Source organism: Fistularia commersonii, chromosome 23, assembly GCF_037954325.1.
Source record: "Fistularia commersonii isolate RoL2024-O1a breed Wild chromosome 23, RoL_Fcom_v1.0, whole genome shotgun sequence".
Lineage (NCBI taxonomy): Eukaryota > Metazoa > Chordata > Actinopteri > Syngnathiformes > Fistulariidae > Fistularia > Fistularia commersonii.
In genome coordinates, this window is record NC_141306.1 from 13,943,010 (window position 1) to 13,960,413 (window position 17,404).

General features: G+C 48.0%; 1 protein-coding gene and 1 pseudogene across 3 annotated transcripts; one reads left to right on the plus strand and one right to left on the minus strand.

The window, feature by feature from the left end:
• The first annotated feature begins 200 nt into the window (after positions 1-200).
• Positions 201-12,059, plus strand: pum3 (pumilio RNA-binding family member 3). Of its 3 annotated transcripts, none has more exons than XM_086170618.1 (18): positions 201-294; positions 677-744; positions 830-1,030; positions 1,115-1,301; positions 2,156-2,231; positions 2,336-2,429; positions 4,031-4,097; positions 4,184-4,358; positions 4,439-4,542; positions 4,693-4,771; positions 4,870-4,968; positions 6,097-6,150; positions 6,228-6,308; positions 6,388-6,530; positions 8,279-8,501; positions 8,597-8,684; positions 9,113-9,203; positions 11,376-12,059. In XM_086170618.1, exons 2-18 carry the CDS (start codon positions 678-680, stop codon positions 11,503-11,505), a joined length of 1,959 nt encoding a protein of 652 aa, XP_086026744.1. In that variant the 5' UTR covers positions 201-294; position 677; the 3' UTR covers positions 11,506-12,059. The 3 variants fall into 3 exon arrangements, with proteins under 3 accessions (XP_086026744.1, XP_086026745.1, XP_086026743.1); XM_086170619.1 differs by lacking the exon at positions 11,376-12,059 and adding an exon at positions 9,408-10,419; XM_086170617.1 differs by having other exon boundaries at positions 830-1,301.
• Positions 12,060-14,326: 2,267 nt separating this feature from the next.
• On the minus strand, positions 14,327-16,820 carry LOC147221092 (proton-coupled zinc antiporter SLC30A1 pseudogene; annotated as a pseudogene).
• Positions 16,821-17,404: the final 584 nt, after the last annotated feature.

Below are 17,404 nucleotides of genomic sequence, written 5' to 3' on the forward strand. Positions count from 1 at the left end.
GACAAAACGCACATTTCCTCATCCCAGACTGATATATTAAGTGTGCTGGTGAAAAGAAAAACTCTGCTGCTTGGCCGTTTAACGTCTCCGCGGGTATTCGGGTGGCAGTTAAATTTCCGAGCCTCCGCGGCTTTCGTGAAAAATGGTCGTAAACACCGTCGTAAAAACTACACGTCTTACGGCCAAAAAGCTCGAATGTGATTGGACGAATGCTCTCGTTTTGCCGTAAAGCGTTTTGTTGCTCGGCCAGAGAACGCATGGGAGCGACCCGGACAACGTGTGAACATATACAATGTAAGTCACGCCACCTGCTTATTTATACATTTGTGTAAAATCCACGACGACAATGTAGTTCCACTCGCTAAAATCGAGTGCACTTGCTAACTAGCTTGAAGAACGATGCACTCGATCTAAAGTAGCCCATTTCAACACCATTCTTGAGTTCAAACCTGATGCAAAGACTGTTATAAAAGCGAATAAGGGCAAACTAAATGTCAGATCTGCTGAACTGAGTCACATAATATCTCACAAAACGACTTAATAAAGTGTGTAAGGATGACAATTAAAATATGAAGGTGCACACTCGTTCATAGGCGAGTTATTATCTGCTTGGCAGCATTTTGATCATCTAACAATCCTGCTGTTTTCCCTCATCTCATTTCCTCCCTGACAACAGAATGGAGGCGAAAAATAAAAAGCCCTTTTCCCCGAAAGGTGGGAAGAAACTTGCACAGAAAGGAAAAGGTAAGTCCAATATACCGATCAACAACTGCATTAAGCGCATCCCTTTAACAAACTGTGTTATTTGGTATTCCATCTTTTTGTCCAGAGTCTTTTGGAACCACACGGCCTGGAAAGCCAGCCGGTAAGAAACCCTTCAAACCTTACAACAACGCAGACAAGAAAGGCAAACTGGAGAGGAGCGGAGACGGCGGCAAGAAGGAGCGCAAATTTGGATTCTCCAAAGGTGGAAAGGGGCCCAAGAGAAAACTGGCGTCGCTCAAAGAAGACGGGGAAGGAGAAGGCGGAGGTGAGACGTCGGCACGCATCAATTCTGCCGGATACATCGACCACCATCTTCCTATTTCGACGCGGTGTGTGTTGCGTGATTCAGGTCCGCGGCCAAAGAAGATGAAGAAAGGCGAGTTGAAGCCAAAGACAGGGGAGGAGACGGAGGAGGACCTGAAGCAAAACAGGCTGCAGAAGAAGAAGGAGCTGAAGAAGAGCAGGCAGCAGGCGGATCGGAAGGACATGTTTGACATCATCTGTCAATCCAAACATATCTGGGCAGATCTTCGGAGGTACACACACACACACACACACACACACACACACACACACACACTGACATCCTGTCAGAGCTCTTTCGGTCATAGATTGATGCCACCAAGGAGCTCCACTGAACGCCACATGAGGTCTTTCCTACCTGAGGCTATTAGACTTTTTAATTCCTCTTCCTTCAGCCGAGAGAATCTTTGTACTTTTTAAGACCTTAAAACACTTAAAAGCCTTGACTTTGACACTTTATGGTTTTATTTGTATTTCTTATTCTCCCTCCTTCCTACTATTATTTATTATTGTTATGTTTTTACTTGAAACTCTGGCACAACAATTTCCTTCGGGATAAATAAAGTTGTTCTTATTCTTATATGCTGATATTCTATAGTCTTGGTATCACAATGGGCCGTCTTTCCACCAAAAGTCATCCTGATTGGCTGCTTCGTATCCAGGATTCCATTTAAAACTAGGGGTTCAGGGAGAAGTCAAGTCAAAAGCCCGTTATCGTGCAGACGGATCCAGATGGGTCGAAAGAGAGCGTCTTGTAAGCATCTTACAACGGCGGACGCCTGATTCGATGCCGACGTGCATCACGGTACAGCCCTCAGCTAACACAGAGCTAGCCTAGCGCTAAATACAAGCATTCTCACAAGGGATGTTTGAAAGCTGTTCTTAAACAAATAGCACTTGGAAGATATAACAATCTCCTGTGATCCCATAATCTTCCCTCTGCAGCGCTACAAGTTGTCTTGATACAAATCAGCCAGTCAGGGTTGACATTCCCCGAGACGGTAACCCGGTACGGGTTGTTTTCGTCTGTTCTTCAGCTGCACCGGGAGTGATTCTCTATAAAGTACCATTCATGTGTGCGTGACAGGAAAAATTGTGACAGTGACTTGAAGAAGAAGTCCGTCAAGAAGCTCCACGACTTGATCCGAGGGAAGGTCAAGCAGGTGAGTTTGTCCCAAGACTTCTCCGGTTTTCTCCCGTCGTCCTTTTTTGACGCTCCCGCAAATTGAAATAAATCTCGGCGATATTTCTCGTCTCCCGCCCGCAGATGGCGTTCGCCCACGACTCGGTGCGAGTGCTGCAGTGTTTCGTCCAGTTCGGCAGCCACGAGCAGAGGCAGGAGGTGTTCGAGGAGCTCAAAGGTAGGCAGATGAGACGACGGGGTCCAAGGAGGGAACGTGGCCGCTTGAGTTTGCATACTCGTGTTGAGAAAAAACTGTTGCATTTAAAACCAAAAGGAATTTTAAAATACTTCCTTGGAGGGAATTTTCACCAATAATGAATGTGACATTTTCCATTTGCCATATCAGTGTTTCCCAACCGCTGTGCCGTGAGAGATCATCAGGTGTGCCGTGGAAAAATGCCCGCTTTCACCCGATTGGTCCGAAAATTATTTATCCAACGCAAATAATGTGTCTTCCTATGTCTATGTGGGCAGCGTGTCCATTCCATGGCATCAGGAAGTGAATTAACCTGTGCATCTGTTTATCAGAGTGATTAGTGACGCTTTGCGTGATACTTTTTTAAAATAAAAAGTACCGTAATTTCCGGACTATAGGGCGCACCTCCATATAAGCCGCACCGGCTAGCCGGTCGCTATCTTTAGCTTCCTCCTGCGTACTGAAACCGTCAAAGTCGTCTTCTTCGGTGTCGGAGTTGAACGGACACAGAATTTCCCGGTCATTTCATCGGTCCGATGTGACGAGGAGAAACGTTTTAGCGGCGTGAAGCTCGTTAGCGTCCCCCTCCCGAAGTCCATATATTAGCCGCATCGTTGTTTACTTGAAAAAAGTCGCGGCTTATCGTCCGGAAATGACGGTACTTGTATCTGCGTAAACAAACAGGCAGCGTTGTTGAAAACGACCAAGACGAGTGAGAAAGCAGTGAAAGCTGCTATAAAGTTGCTGAACTCGTCTCTAAATCCAAACAGCAAAACATTAATACGACCTGCCGGAAAAATGATTGGAGAAGAAAAGCTCGGCTCTGGCGTTGATAAAGAAATAGCCAGTTCTCTCCAATAATACCATTTTCAGACATATTGATGACATGTCTTGAAAAAAAGTGTTCTGGAAAAGTCGCACATCAGTGGGAAATTTGCATTGCAACTTGACGAATCTACAGATATTAGATATATTAGATTTCACACGAAGTAAATTGAGACTACGGTTTCATTCTAATTTGTTAAAAAGTGCTTTTGACATATTTATTTGGTGGTGTGCCGTGTGATTTTTCTAATGTAAAATATGTGCCGTGGCTCAAAAAAGGTTGGGAAACACTGATCCAAGGCCATGTCAAACACTTTCATTTGTTTCATCCGATTTTTAAAGAAACAAACCAGAAGCAGAGCTTTATAAGAGCACTTGTGATTGGATCTGATAAACTGCAGAGTTTCCTGAGCCTCTTGCTACGATGGGTTTTTGGGTAAATGTGTCCCGTTCAGTGTTTGATGGTGTATGCACTTACCGTAATTTCTGGACTATAGGGCGCACCTCCATATAAGCCGCACCCGCTAGCCGATCGCTATCTTTAGCTTCCTCCTGCGCACTAAAACCGTCAAAGTCGTCTTCTTCGGCGTCGGAGTTGAACGGACTCAGAATTTCCCGCTCATTTCATCGGTCCGATGTGACGAGGATAAACCCTGCGCTATATCGCCATTGAAATTCGTTTTCCGCAACGCTGCAATTTCTGCACGAGGACGCTAGTTTTATTAGCGCGCCGACCTCACGAACCTCCTGTCCGACAGACGACATCATCGCTCTCTGCAAGTCTCAGTACGGCAGACACGTGGTGAAGAAGCTGCTGATGTACGGGTGAGTCCTTCCAGATCGCCGATGTCTTCCACGCGTCTCGCCGTTGCGGTTGCGTTTTATTTTATTTTTTTTCCCCCCGTTCGCAGGAACAAGGAGCTGGTGGCGGCTCTCATGGTGTTATTCAAAGGCCACGTCCGTCCCATGCTCCGCCACGCCGCCGCCTCCTCCATCATCGAGTTCGCCTACAACGACAAGGCGGTGCTCGCCCAGAGGCTCATGCTGACAGAGGAGCTGTACGGGAACACCTTCATCGTCTGCAAGGTGAACCCAGAAGACCTGTGTGTGTGTGTGTGTGTGTGTAGCAGCTGCATCTCACTGGGGATTTACCTGTGTGTGTTCAGTCATCGGTGTGTAACACCATCGAGAAAGTCGCAGAGGCCAATCCGGACAAGCTGAACGCCATCATCGATGAAATGAAGCAGATTCTCACGCCCATGGCTCAGAAGTAAGAGTCACACACACACACACACACACAGACACACACACACACACACGAGCACCGGCTGCAGGATGTGGAATTTACCGCCTCGTCCGTCGAGACGGTCTGGATTTAAAATCCGTCACTTCGACGTACGACCTCCGTGTTCCGTTCCAGGGAGCAGGTCATCAAGCACTCGCTGGTCCACAAGGTCTTCCTGGACTTCTTCCTCTTCACCCCCGAGAAGCAGAGATCGGTGAGTCGCCCTCGTTCGATCTCCCGCGTCTGGATTTGCGCGAAACGTCCACGTCGCCCGCGTTGAATCGCGTTGTCTTTGTGTTCCGACGCGAGCAGGAGATGATCGAGTCCATCAGGGAGTCGGTGGTCTACATGGCCCACACACACGACGGTGCACGCGTGGCCATGCACTGCTTGTGGCACGGGACGGCAAAGGTACACACACACACACACACACACACACACACACACACACACTCAGCGGCAGGCATGGTCTTCTCCTCTTCTTCTTCTTCTTTCGGCTTTTCCCTTCAGGTGTCACCACAGCAAATCCACTTTCTCCATCTAACCCTATTCTCTGGATCCTCCTCTCTCACACCAACTACCTTCATATCTTCTCTCACGACGTCCATAAATCTTCTCTTTGGTCTTCCTCCAGACCTCCTGCCTGGCAGCTCCAATTCCAGCATCCGTCTACCAATATATTCTCTATCCCTCCTCTGTCCATGACCCAACCATCTCCGTCTGGCTTCTCTGACCTTCTCTCCAAAACATCGAACTGTCCCTCTGATGGACTCATTCCTGATCCTCTCCATCCTGGTCACTCCCAAAGAGAACCTCAACATCTTCATCTCTGCAACTTCTAGTTCTGCCTGCTGTCTTTTGGTCATTGGAACAGTTTCTAGTCCAAACATCATCGCTGGTCTCACCACTGTCTTGTCCACCTTTCCTTTTATTCTGCCTGATGTTCTTCTATCTCTTGGTACCCCTGACACTTTTCTCCACCCATTCCAACCTGCTTGGACCGTCTCTTCACCTCTTCTCCACACTCTCCTACGCTCTGGACTGTTGACCCCAAGGACCCGAAATCCTCCAGCTTCTTGATCTCCACTCCCTGTAGCCTCACCGTTCCACCCGAGTTCCTCTCATTCACACACATATATTCTGTCTTGTTGCGACTAACTTTCATTCCTCTCCTTTCCAGAGCATACCTCCACCTCTCTAGATGTTCCTCTACCTGCTCTCACTACAGATCACAATGTCATCCGCAAACATCATGGTCCATGGGGATTCCTGTCTAACCTCATCTGTCAGCCTGTCCATCACCATTGCAAACAAGAAGGGTCTCAGAGCTGATCCCTGATGGAGTCCCACCTCCACCTTGAACTTCTCTGTTACCCCTACAGCACACCGTACCACTGTCTCACAGCGAGCATACATGTCCTGCACCAGTCTAACATACTTCTCTGCCACTCCAGACATGGTCTTCTCCTCAACGTCTCCAAACCAGACGCTCTCACCTCCACCGGCTCCCGACAAATAATTTTTTTTCCGCTGTTTCAGGACAGAAAAGTCATCATCAAAACCATGAAGACGTACATGGTGAAGTTTGCAACGGTGAGTTTCAGTGTCCGTCCGACTGCGGAGGTGATTTGAAAGAACGTCCCTCTGACGAAGGTGTATCTCCTCTCCAGGGGGAGTTTGCTCACCTGGTCCTTCTGGCTGCGTTCGACAGCGTGGACGACACCAAGCTGGTCCGGCAGGCCGTGCTCTCGGTAGGTCCTCCTCGCGCCGCCGGGCTCGAGCGCCGTGGACTCCGGCGCCGACGCTTCCCTCTTTTGTCCGCCTCCTCAGGAGATCCTGTCCTCCCTGGATGAAGTGATCGGCAATAAATACGGCAAGAAGGTGCTGCTGTACCTGCTGAGTCCCCGGGATCCGGCTCACCTGCTGCCCGAGATCATCAAGCTGCTGGAGCTCGGAGACGGAAACGCTCACAGGTAACGCCGCGTCGGTGCTACATCGGAAAACACCACTGGGTTCGCAGTCGGGCGGAGCTTTCACTGCTTTTTCCCCGGAGGAACGTCGTGCAGTTCCTATTTCCTGGTTCATTTTTTTTTTTTCGAGACTTAAAAATGCCCCACGATTCGATTCGATACGATTTTTTTTTTTTCAACTATTTCAAATTTTGAATAAATCGACGGAAGCTGTAATATCATATATTTGATTTCAGAAAGATATATTGAAGAGCCTTTCTTTAGCCTTACATGAAAAAGAACTTAATATTAGTGCAATGGCCACAAAAGTGCAAACAAAATAAATATAAAAAATAAAACATAGGCCTATGCTTCCTTTACTATAAAATATAAATAAAATACTCCACAGTCAGTGCAATGAGCCAGAATGTGCACGAGCAGTAAAAAGTAGGCCTGTACTTCCTTCAATATAAAATAAAAATGCATAGGTTCCTAAGATATACTTAAGGGGTGTAAAAAAAAAATACTGATATGTTTTTGGCCCTTTTCGAGCCGCTCGGTAACTTTTGTGGGAAAAATGTACCCGGCTGGAACATTCGCCTTCAACGACACCGTGCCGTCTTTTCAGGTGAGCCGACAAATCAGAAGCGTTGCCACGGTAGCTCACTTCAATTCCACATCCTTTACCAATTCTTTCCCGTTTTTGCGGAAGCCGAAATACTTCCACACGAACGATTTTCAACCTACAGGAGTGTGTAAGTCCGCGTCCTTCCCAGCCATATCAATGTCCGCCTCCCGAATGTTTAAATGCGAGTGCTGTGCCAAAGAGGGTGTGTCTGCTGAAAGAGGGGAAGGGAAGCGAAGTAGGTGGAGATAAAGTAGGTTACCGTGAGAATTAGGCCTCAGAGCGGACTAAAACCAGAGGTAGAATGCATACGTGGATCGATACTCTTGCCGACGAGTCGATGCATCGGATCGTCAGCTGTCAGATCCATATATCGATACATACCATTTTTTTTTTAAGAATAAGAACAACTTTATTAACCCCGAAGGAAATTGCCGTGCCAGAGTTACAGAAAATATAACCGTAATAAATAATAAAAGGCAGAATTAGAAATAAAAATAAACTATAAAGTGTCTCAGTGAAACTATAAGTGTCTTAGTAACAAGTGAGGTAAAGAGTGCACAATAGTATGATAGAATATTGCACAGTGTAGCTGTTATGAGATGAAATATTGGACAGTTTCTGAATATTGCACAGAAATGTGATATTGCACATTTTTGGTTTGTTTTTTAGGTTAAAGATAGGTTTTTATGGTTTTATGGTTTACACCGCTAGTTTGGAAGAAGTCCTGATAAACGTCCGGTGGATATACTCGTTGGAAAAGCAGGGTCGCGCATTCCTCCTCATCACGTGATGACGTCTCACAGTTCCATTTTCTTTGCAATTGATAGTAAAATAATGGTGTGAGGTTGGAGATTCTACGATTTGAGTGTCCTCGCGTCACACAAGGACTCCCATCCGAATAAACCGTAAATACAACGAATGCATGTAAACATTGTGCGTTGCAATTATGACGGAAAATCCCAACACGTCAAAATGGTCAGAACCGGCCTGAGATGGAGCTCCTCCTCAGAAGAAGTGTTAGCTAACCGCTAACAGGGTTCTGTGCGGATGACGATGAACTCTTCCATCATCTGATGGTTAAAATATAAAGTGTGAATGCGCGGCTTCTTCGGCGGCGATGCCACTTCCTGTCTTCCGCCCGCAGTAAAAAAGACAGCGCGACCCGGAGGATGGAGCTGCTGGAAGTCGTTTCCCCGCCGCTCCTGGACTATCTCCGTGACAACGCCGCCGCCATGGCGCTGGACAAAGCCAGCAGCGTCACCGTCAGCGACATCCTGTCGTCGGCCTGCGGCGACCTGCGGCCCGCCATGACGGCGGTGGCTCGGCTGGCCAATCGCACGCTGGTGCCGGGCGGCACCGACGGACAGGTGCGTGTCCGGGGCCTTCAAACTCAAGGTTATCTTTCTTAACCGGTTAGTAGCTAACTAGTAGTTAACTATGAAGCCGCGTTTCTCCGTCTCAGCTCCACATGGCCGAGCATCCGGCCGGACACCTGGTGCTGAAGTGGCTCATCGAGCAGGACCTGACGCTGGCAGAGGCCGGCAAGGAAGGTCCGACACACACACGCACACACACACACACACACACACACACTGTCAATTAACGTGGTGGTCACTTTTTCACACAAATTGATCCTCGGACACATTTCGGTGTGTTTAAAGCGACAACCAATCACCTGCATCCTCTTCTCTCACACCCACTCACGTACAAACAAATAAGAAATAGTTCCTTTGTTCCAGATATAAAAACGTTAAAAGATCTTCTACTAAAATCGACTAAAATCTAAGCGCGTCTCGATTTATATCGAAGATGAGAAACTCTATTGATCCCCGTAGAGGAAATTCGTAACAGTTATGTCAAAATGACTTGAAAGAAAGCAGGATTAATAAATGGATTGCAGAAAGACAACATTCGGCGTGAGTTTTAATCTCCTGATGAACAAACTGACCCCCGTTTGTTTGTCCGTCCGCCTCCTCAGAGCGGTTCGGGAGAATCCTGGTGGACACGGTCGGAACGGAGAACCTGACCAGCTGGGTCCGGGTCAACAGAGGAGCCATGGTGCTCTGCAGGTCAGTGCACGTCCACACGGGGTCGCGAACGCTCGGCGGTAAAATACAGTGACCGCGACGTAGCGAGGAGACAGCTTACGAGTTTTCTGAGATCCGAGTGGGAGCTCGTGGTTTTTTTTTTGGCTTTGGGTCTGAGTTAGGTAGCCTAGAGCAGGGATTCTTAACCTTTCTTCTTCTTCTTTTTCTTTCGGCTTTTCCCTTCAGGTGTCGCCACAGCGAGTCAACTTTCTCCATCTAACCCTATTCTCTGGATCCTCCTCTCTCACACCAACTACCTTCATATCTTCTCTCACTACGTCCATAAACCCTCTCTTTGGTCTTCCTCCAGACCTCTTGCCTGGCAGCTTCACCTTCAGCAACCTTCTACCCAGATCTTAACCATGGTTTGGACATGAACACTCCTTTGTTCATGTCCAAAACATCTCAATCATCACTTTGTCTCGGTCATACATGTCTTGCACCCCTGCGACAGAGTCTTCTTCTCCTTTGAGCTTTTCCCTTCAGGTGTCGCCACAGCGAGTCAACGTTCTCCATCTAACCCTATTCTCTGGATCCTCCTCTCTCACACCAACTACCTTCATATCTTCTCTCACTACGTCCATAAATCTTTTTGGTCTTCCTCCAGACCTCCAACTCCAGCATCCGTCTACCAATATATTCTCCATCCCTCCTCTGTCCATGACCCAACCATCTCAGTCTGGCTTCTCTGACCTTCTCTCCAAAACATCTAACATGTGCCGTCCCTCTGATAGACTCATTCCTGATCCTCTCCATCCTGGTCACTCCCAAAGAGAACCTCAACATCTTCATCTCTGCAACCTCTAGTTCTGCCTGCTGTCTTTTGGTCATTGGAACAGTTTCTAGTCCAAACATCATCGCTGGTCTCACCACTGTCTTGTACACCTTTCCTTTTATTCTGGCTGAAAGTCTTCTATCACATAGTAGCAGTGATTCTTAACCATTGGGCCCAAACTTGGGCCCCGAGCGCCACCTAGTGGGCTGCAAAAAAAAATCTGTTTTGTCCGTGTGGGCCGCGAGGGCTGCGGGACCCAATAACAACTCCCGACCATGTAGCGGCGCTAATGCATCCGTCAGTTGTTACTTTAACCAGCTCCATAAGTAAGGAGAAGACACTCAGCTAGCTGGACACAAACAAGATGGAGAAATATTTAAAATGAAAAACTGAAGACGACCCCACGCCAAAAAGTACATTTTTGCACAAGTGCAATCCAGACTTCATGAAGTACGGCTTGGTAAACGGAGGTAGCGCCCAGTGTGTGGAGTGTGTGTTAACGCTGTCTAACGAAGCACTTGAGCTGTCAAAACTACAGCGGCGCCTGGAGACCGAGCATCCGACGCTTGTGGGAAAGCCGGTGGAATTTTTCAAGAGAAAAGAAGACGGGCTGCAGATGCAGAAAAGATGGTCACTGTCACTGACTGGCAACTCTAAACGTGCACTGAAAGCTAGCTAGCTCGTACACTGCAAGTGGATTTAGTTTATTGAATTGGATACAAATCAAAGAGTGAGATAATTAGAAACCTATACAGTGTATACATATTAAATAATATAATATAATTAATAATGATAAATAATATATATTAAAATTATATTTAATGGGCCCTGGGCCACTCTGTGCTGAAAAAAAATGGGCCTCAGGGTCAGAAAGGTAAAGAACCCCTGGTCTAGAAGAACATCTTGGAAGAGTCGTATTTTAGTAAAAGGAGCGGCTTCACTTTGTTTGTAAATGACGTTTGCGCGTCCCGTTCAGCATAGCATCGTAGCATTAAGCGCGGGGACGGTAAATTAATGGATAGATCAACGAATGAAAAAGGCCGCCGCCGCCATCTTCACCTGACCTTCAAGATAAACACACTGAAATAAACCAGTTTGTGAGTTAAAAAGTCCATTTGACCCATTTATAAACATTAGGATTCATCGCGGTTCAGTTCATTTACATTGAACTGGATGTACGAAGTCCGTCGCAACAAATTAAAAGTGTAAGTCGAGGCGCCTCGAGTTGCCTGAAGTCTTTTTTGCAAGCTTTTCCGTGCAACTCCTGAGAAGTTACCGGCTAAATGTGCCAAAAAAAAAAGGGCAGAAATGTCACGCACATCCTGCCCTCGCAAATAATTTGTTTTTTTTTTTTTAAACCCCGCCTTCTCGCCGCGCAGCCTCCTGAACAGCTGCGACAAGTCGGTGGCGTCGGACGTGAAGACGGCCCTCCTGCCCATCGCCTCGGACCTGGCCGGCGCCAGCAGCAACAAGGGAGCGGAGATCCTGCTGGAGAACCTCAACAAATAGACACTGGCTCGTGTCAGATGAGCTCCACACACACACACACACACACATGAACACACACATCACCTGGAACATGGATCGCAGTCACCTGGACCCACGCCGCGCCGCACATTTGGAGTTTTACAAGTTTTCGCAAGTAACCGCAATGAGCGGCGGACGTTTTTCCATTAAGCTTCACGTCAAAGCGGCTTCGGTTGCTCAGACCCGACTCTGCCACCGTCACCTGGACTTTGCAGCTGTAGAAATTAATTAGGAAGTAAAGTGCGCTGTAATATATTGTTTTCTGCAAATAGTTCTAAACCTTCGGTTTTTATTTCCCGTCATTTTTAAACTTTTGGGGTGCGAGGAAACCGGCTCAATGTGACTCCCGCAACCAGGGCTTCTTTCCAAGATCTAGGTGACGCAATGTGTACTTTTTTAGAAGCGCTAACGTTGCAGATGTTGTTAAAAAACCCAAAAGCGAGACATTGTCCTTTGCGGTTTTACTTCCTGTCCGTCTTTTGTATTTTCAATCGCTACTTTTCAAAGAATAAAACCCGTCTGGTGAAATTCAGAAGTAGATACTGCAGAAAGAGTGATTTGTGTTTAAAGCTGAAGACGTGAAGGTCATTGCCGTGCTTGCTAAGCAGTGCATCCACTAGAGGGCAATACAACGTTCACCTCCAACTTCTGGTTCAGACCACGGCTTTCTTAGAAAGAGGCGGCATGTGGACGGAGAATTCTTCTCCCCGGTTCTACCGGCGCCGCGTTGTCTTTTTCTGTTCTTTCACTGGTCGCCTGAGCATACCGCGCCGGGTTGTGCATCTCCAAACTTGCCGAAAACGTCGCGATTTTGTCGGGAAAAGATCGCTGAGGTAGAACAGGGTTTAACATGGAGCGTAAATGAAAGCGACTCAAGATACGGTGAGGAACGGTGTCATGTACACCTTTTGAGGAGTTCTGATTGTGTGTGTGTGTGAGGGCACCATGTAGACCTTTCCCAGGACTCCAGTCCTGCAGGAGTTTGAAATGTATGATTTTTATTGTAGTTTTTGGGGCACAAGTACCGTATCTTCACAGCCATAAGGCGCCCTGTACTAAAAGGCGCAGTCTCGCTTATGTGTGCCATCGCTGTATTTTACACACATATAAGGCGCACCTGATTATAAGGCGCACCTGATTATAAGGCGCGGGTTTTATATACAATCCACGCCAACACTTCCCTCTTTAACATAGTGTCCTCTACTATGTCCGCCTTACAACAACTCACACAAGCATACAAGTTTGGGTATTTAAAAATAGAGCGGAAGCAGAACTGACTTTGGTTTTCACATTTTTTTACCGGTAATCGTCATCAATCGAACCCGTGGAAGTCCTCATCCTCTGTTTCTGATTTGAACAGCTGCGCTAAATCTCCATCAAACATGCCAGGTTCACTTTCTTCACCGTCGGAGTCACTTTCAGTGCCGTTAAGCACCTCAGAAATGACGCCGGCTTTTGTGAAAGCTCGAATAACAGTGCCGGCGGACACGTTAGCCCGAGCATCTACCATCCATTCGTAAATTGTGGCCTAACTCGTCCGGCGCTGCCATCCACTCTTAGTTAAACCTTGGTCTCCAAGAAGACTTTTCGTACCCCGTTGTGCGTCTTGCTACCGTGCTGGTCCACTTCTTCTCCACAGTGACTCACCGGGATGTCCAAAGTGAGCGGCACCTCGTCCATGTTGGTGACGTGGCTGGATGTGTTTGTCGGCCATGTTTTCAGGGTTGTTAAAACAACAATGTTCTGCTTGAGGCACATACCCGTTCTTTTACGTACAACCAACGCCCACACTTAAACGTTCTCATGGTGTTCTCCACTACGTCCGCCTTACAACAACAACACACACAGGGTGCACTGCACTATAGGGCGCGCCGCTCATTTTGAAGAAAATCTAAGACTTTTATGTGCGCCTTGTAGTCGTGGAAATACGGTACTTTGCACATGTTTTAAATGGAATTTCCACGGGGGGGAAGCGAATGAGTAGGTGAGGCCAGAATGAAAGGAAGGTAGTTGTAGATGGTGGGAAACACCGGGAGCCGCAATTACTTTTTGACGTCTAAAATAAAGGTACCACTGTATATATTGCTTTTTATTACCTTTACACTTTGTATAAACAAGTGTGTTGCTTCTGAAATTCACAAAGTATTACAGGGAAAATTAAATTTTAATTACCTAATGAACTCATTTTGAGCTTTGGGCTTTCAGAGCGTGTAGCGGAGCCTTGACCTGAATTTTAAAAATAAATCAGGAAAAAATCGCTGTGTCAGTAAACAATAAAAATAATTATTTGCAAATTATCTTCATAAATATTTTTTACCTGGTTTATGGGACTTCTGCTCCTGAACTTCTGCAAATCGGGACTTTACCGGCTGGCGGGTATACTGGCTTCCGCCAGTGTGACGTTATTTTGAGCGGCGAAAAATAACAAATACAATTTTATTTAATATTTCAAGATCACAATAATCTTCCAATTTAGAACTCAAAATTAAAAAAAAGGAATTAACACAAATGAAATACACTTCAATTAAATATTTATCATTTATTTTCCCAAGACACTCGGAGCCGCGGGTTGCCGACCCCTGATCTAGAGGAAAACCAAAGAGCTGGTTTATGGAGCGCCGCAAAAGAGAAGAAGAATATGTCAGGCAGGAGAGGAGGTTCATGGAGGAGAAGGTTGTAAACTCCGACGAGAATTGAAGACCGGTATCTTGTGTTGCCAAATAACTTTATTGTTGTGATAAAGTTACCCAGGTGACGTACACCTGTAGATCCACCACTCTGGTTCAGAGACTCGGAACTCCTCCTATCTGCTGGACAGCGCCTCGGCCTCGGCCTCAGGGGTGCCGTCGGCCGAAGTGTCCGACGCCCTGCGGTCGTTGCTGGCCTTCCTCTCCGAGAGCGCGTTCTGTTTTCCCGTCGAACCGCAGCACAGTTTCTGAGCGCACTGAGTCTGACAGGAGAGCTCGCAGAGGGAGTCCTGAGACTCCGGCCAGAACGTGACAAACTCGGGCTGGATGGTGGTGGCGTGGATGCCTTCGTCGTGGAACAAGTCCTTGATGCGTTTAGCCACCTCCATGTACGACGTGGGATCCTGGCACTTGATGTGCGCCGTGGCGATGATGCGGCTGCCCGCTAGCTGCCAGATGTGCAGCTCGTGAATGGCCAGGACGCCTTCCAGACACAGCAGCCGCTCTATGAGCCGGTGTATGTTTATTTGCTTGGGCACAGTCTGCAGTAGAATGAGGGCCGACTCCTTCAACAGCGGGAAGGTGGTGTACAACAGGATGCTTACCATGATGAGGCAGAGCGTGGGGTCCAAGTACAGGACCCAGCAGGGTCCCGCCGTCTTCGTTGCCGCCGTCCGGGCCTCTTCGGGAAGGTCCACCGGCGTGGCGTTGCCTCCGAGCTCCGCCAAGCCGCTGCTCCCGCAGGGGTTGACGCACACCTCGCCTTCCTCGCATGGCTGCCACACAAAGGTGAAGATGATGGCGTTGACCACGACGATGACCGAGCCCAGGACGTCACCCAGCATGTGGAGGAAGACGCCGCGGGTGTTGAGCTGGGATGAAGAACCGTGGTCCATGTCCTGGCACTGGGCGCCACCAGTGATCTGCACTTCTGCGCGGCTCATTTCTGAAGATACAAGTCAAGGGTACTTTGGTTTACCAAAGGGAAGGGAGCTTAATTGGACAAATGTAAGGGGTAAGTTTTAGTAAGCTTCAGGAAGTAGTTTGTAGGGGACTTTGTTGTGGACATTTGTCTCTCACAAGTGATAATTTTCAGTGCCATGTCCGTGCACTGGGCGCCACCAGTGATCTGCACTTCTGCGCGGCTCATTTCTGAAGATACAAGTCAAGAGTACTTGGGTACCAAAGGGAAGGGAGCATGATTGGACGAATGTAAGCGGTAAGTTTTAGTAAACTCCAGGAAGTCGTTTGTAGGGGACTCGCAGGGGTGGTGGACATTAGGCTCTAACAAGTGATCATTTTCTTTTCCCAGCCTCACCACCGGGCCGGTCATTAATGAACACCATATCTGACTCTGAAGAAGCCAAAGACTGTGGTTTGTCCTCTATTACCAAGTATCTCCTTTTTCATGTCCTACCTCCATTATTCTTTTGTATGATGAAAAGATTTTTGTTGTGTAATGAAACACAAACTGCTGAGCCAAAAATTCAAAATGGCTAAGATGATAACGGGCAGGTAACAATTATGAAGTCAATGAAAAGTTCTAGATACACAAAGATTGAGAAAGTAGAACAGTAACTGGTCGAGGCTATTTTGCTCATTAAAACATTACTTTCTTTGAGATCCTTTTCACTCGAAAACAGATAAACAACATGAAACCTCAGTATTTCCTGGGTGAAATGAATTGCTGCATTCAAGATCTCTACCATGTGCTCTTTGGGGGACTTGAGCCCGTCCCACTTGTAGGACAAGAGGCGTAAGTCCCTCACAAGGCTCCGTGCAGAGACATACTGTACAACCGTTCACTCTTCAGGGTCTCCGATAAACCTCCAGCATGTGTTTGGACTGTGGGAGGAAGCTGGACAACCCCACGTAGACACAAGGAGAACATGGAGACTCCACACAGGAAGGGCCCCTGTTGGGATCCAACCAGGGACCTTCTGTGGATTTTGGAACGGCAACAGTCTAGACCGCCGTGCTGCAGCGTGAACAGGGTCCAGGTTTAGAGAAATCTAACAAATCCCCAAAAAAAGACGGGGAAACAGAGATGAAGTGCTCACCGTTCCTCTGCCTCACATTCCTGGGGCTGCTGTGGATCTCCAGGAAGCTGTTGGTGTCTGCAGCTTCGCTCCTCGCCCGATGGCACGCCTCCTCTTTACCCTTCTTATTCCTGTGGGAGTGATATCCACGTGGCAGCCCGGCGTGCTCGTGGAACAAACAAAGGCCGAGCAGATTGACCGCGAGCCCCACGGCGCCCACCCCGGCCACCAGCTCCGGGCTCTCGATTTCACGGGCCTCGGTGAAGTGCTCGATGGCCTCCAGCACGATGGTGAAGCACAGGGCCGTGAGGAAGACGGCGTTGACCAGCGCGCCCATGACCTCCGCCCTGATCCACCCAAAGGTATTCTTGTTGGTCGCCTGAGTTTTCTCGGCCAGCTGGACCGCGATCAGAGCCACGACGAGCGCGATAACATCGGAGAGCATGTGGAAGGAGTCCGACAGCATGGAAAGGGACGCCGTCATCCGGCTGACCACCACCTCCACGATGAAAAACCCAAAAGTCAGCAAGAGCATGCAGAACAGCCGTACATGAGTGGACTCGGCGGCCATTTCTCCAAGTCGGCGACTTCGTCGACTCAACTCTTCGAATTCCCAAGTCGGCTGAATGCCAGGAACGCGGCGCCGGTTGCCGAAAAGAACTCAACTGAGAAAGTGCAAGTACATATTTCAGAAAAAACGGAAGAATTTGCAATCAGACTCTGCCAGCTGGCGAGGCGACAACGGGTGCGAGGATCTGCCCCTTTAATCTTGCGGCGAAGTCCTTCATGCGATCGAGTGGGAACGTACCGTCATCCTGCTCTATCTAGGAATCAGTTAGCAGAAACCTTCACAGCTTAAATGGGTTTCCATTGCGGGTACCTAATATGAGCCATCACAGCTCGCCCTTTCACCGAGGCCAGCCCCCTGGCGTTGGCATGCTTCCCTCACCTTGTGACATCACCGCTCCCCTTCTGCCTCATGTCACATCATAGCTTCATCAGCGCCGGCCCTGGACCCTGGGGGTCAGTTCAGACGCCCCCACCTTCTCCGCAGGAGAGACTTTTCCCTATTTGGTACTTCACCGACTGATGGAACTTTTAATGGTGCAACCCATCAGAGTGATGAAAACATGCAGGCCTGATAAATGTACCGAA

What these genes read in the sequence shown, in the direction of transcription:
- pum3 (XM_086170617.1), top strand. Translation starts at nt 678, where the DNA reads ATGGAGGCGAAAAATAAAAAGCCCTTTTCCCCGAAAGGTGGGAAGAAA. An exon ending in ACATGGTGAAGTTTGCAACG is followed by an intron (nt 6,151 to 6,227) that starts GTGAGTTTCAGT and finishes TCTCCTCTCCAG; the next exon opens with GGGGAGTTTGCTCACCTGGT. An exon ending in GGAGCCATGGTGCTCTGCAG is followed by an intron (nt 9,204 to 11,375) that starts GTCAGTGCACGT and finishes CTCGCCGCGCAG; the next exon opens with CCTCCTGAACAGCTGCGACA.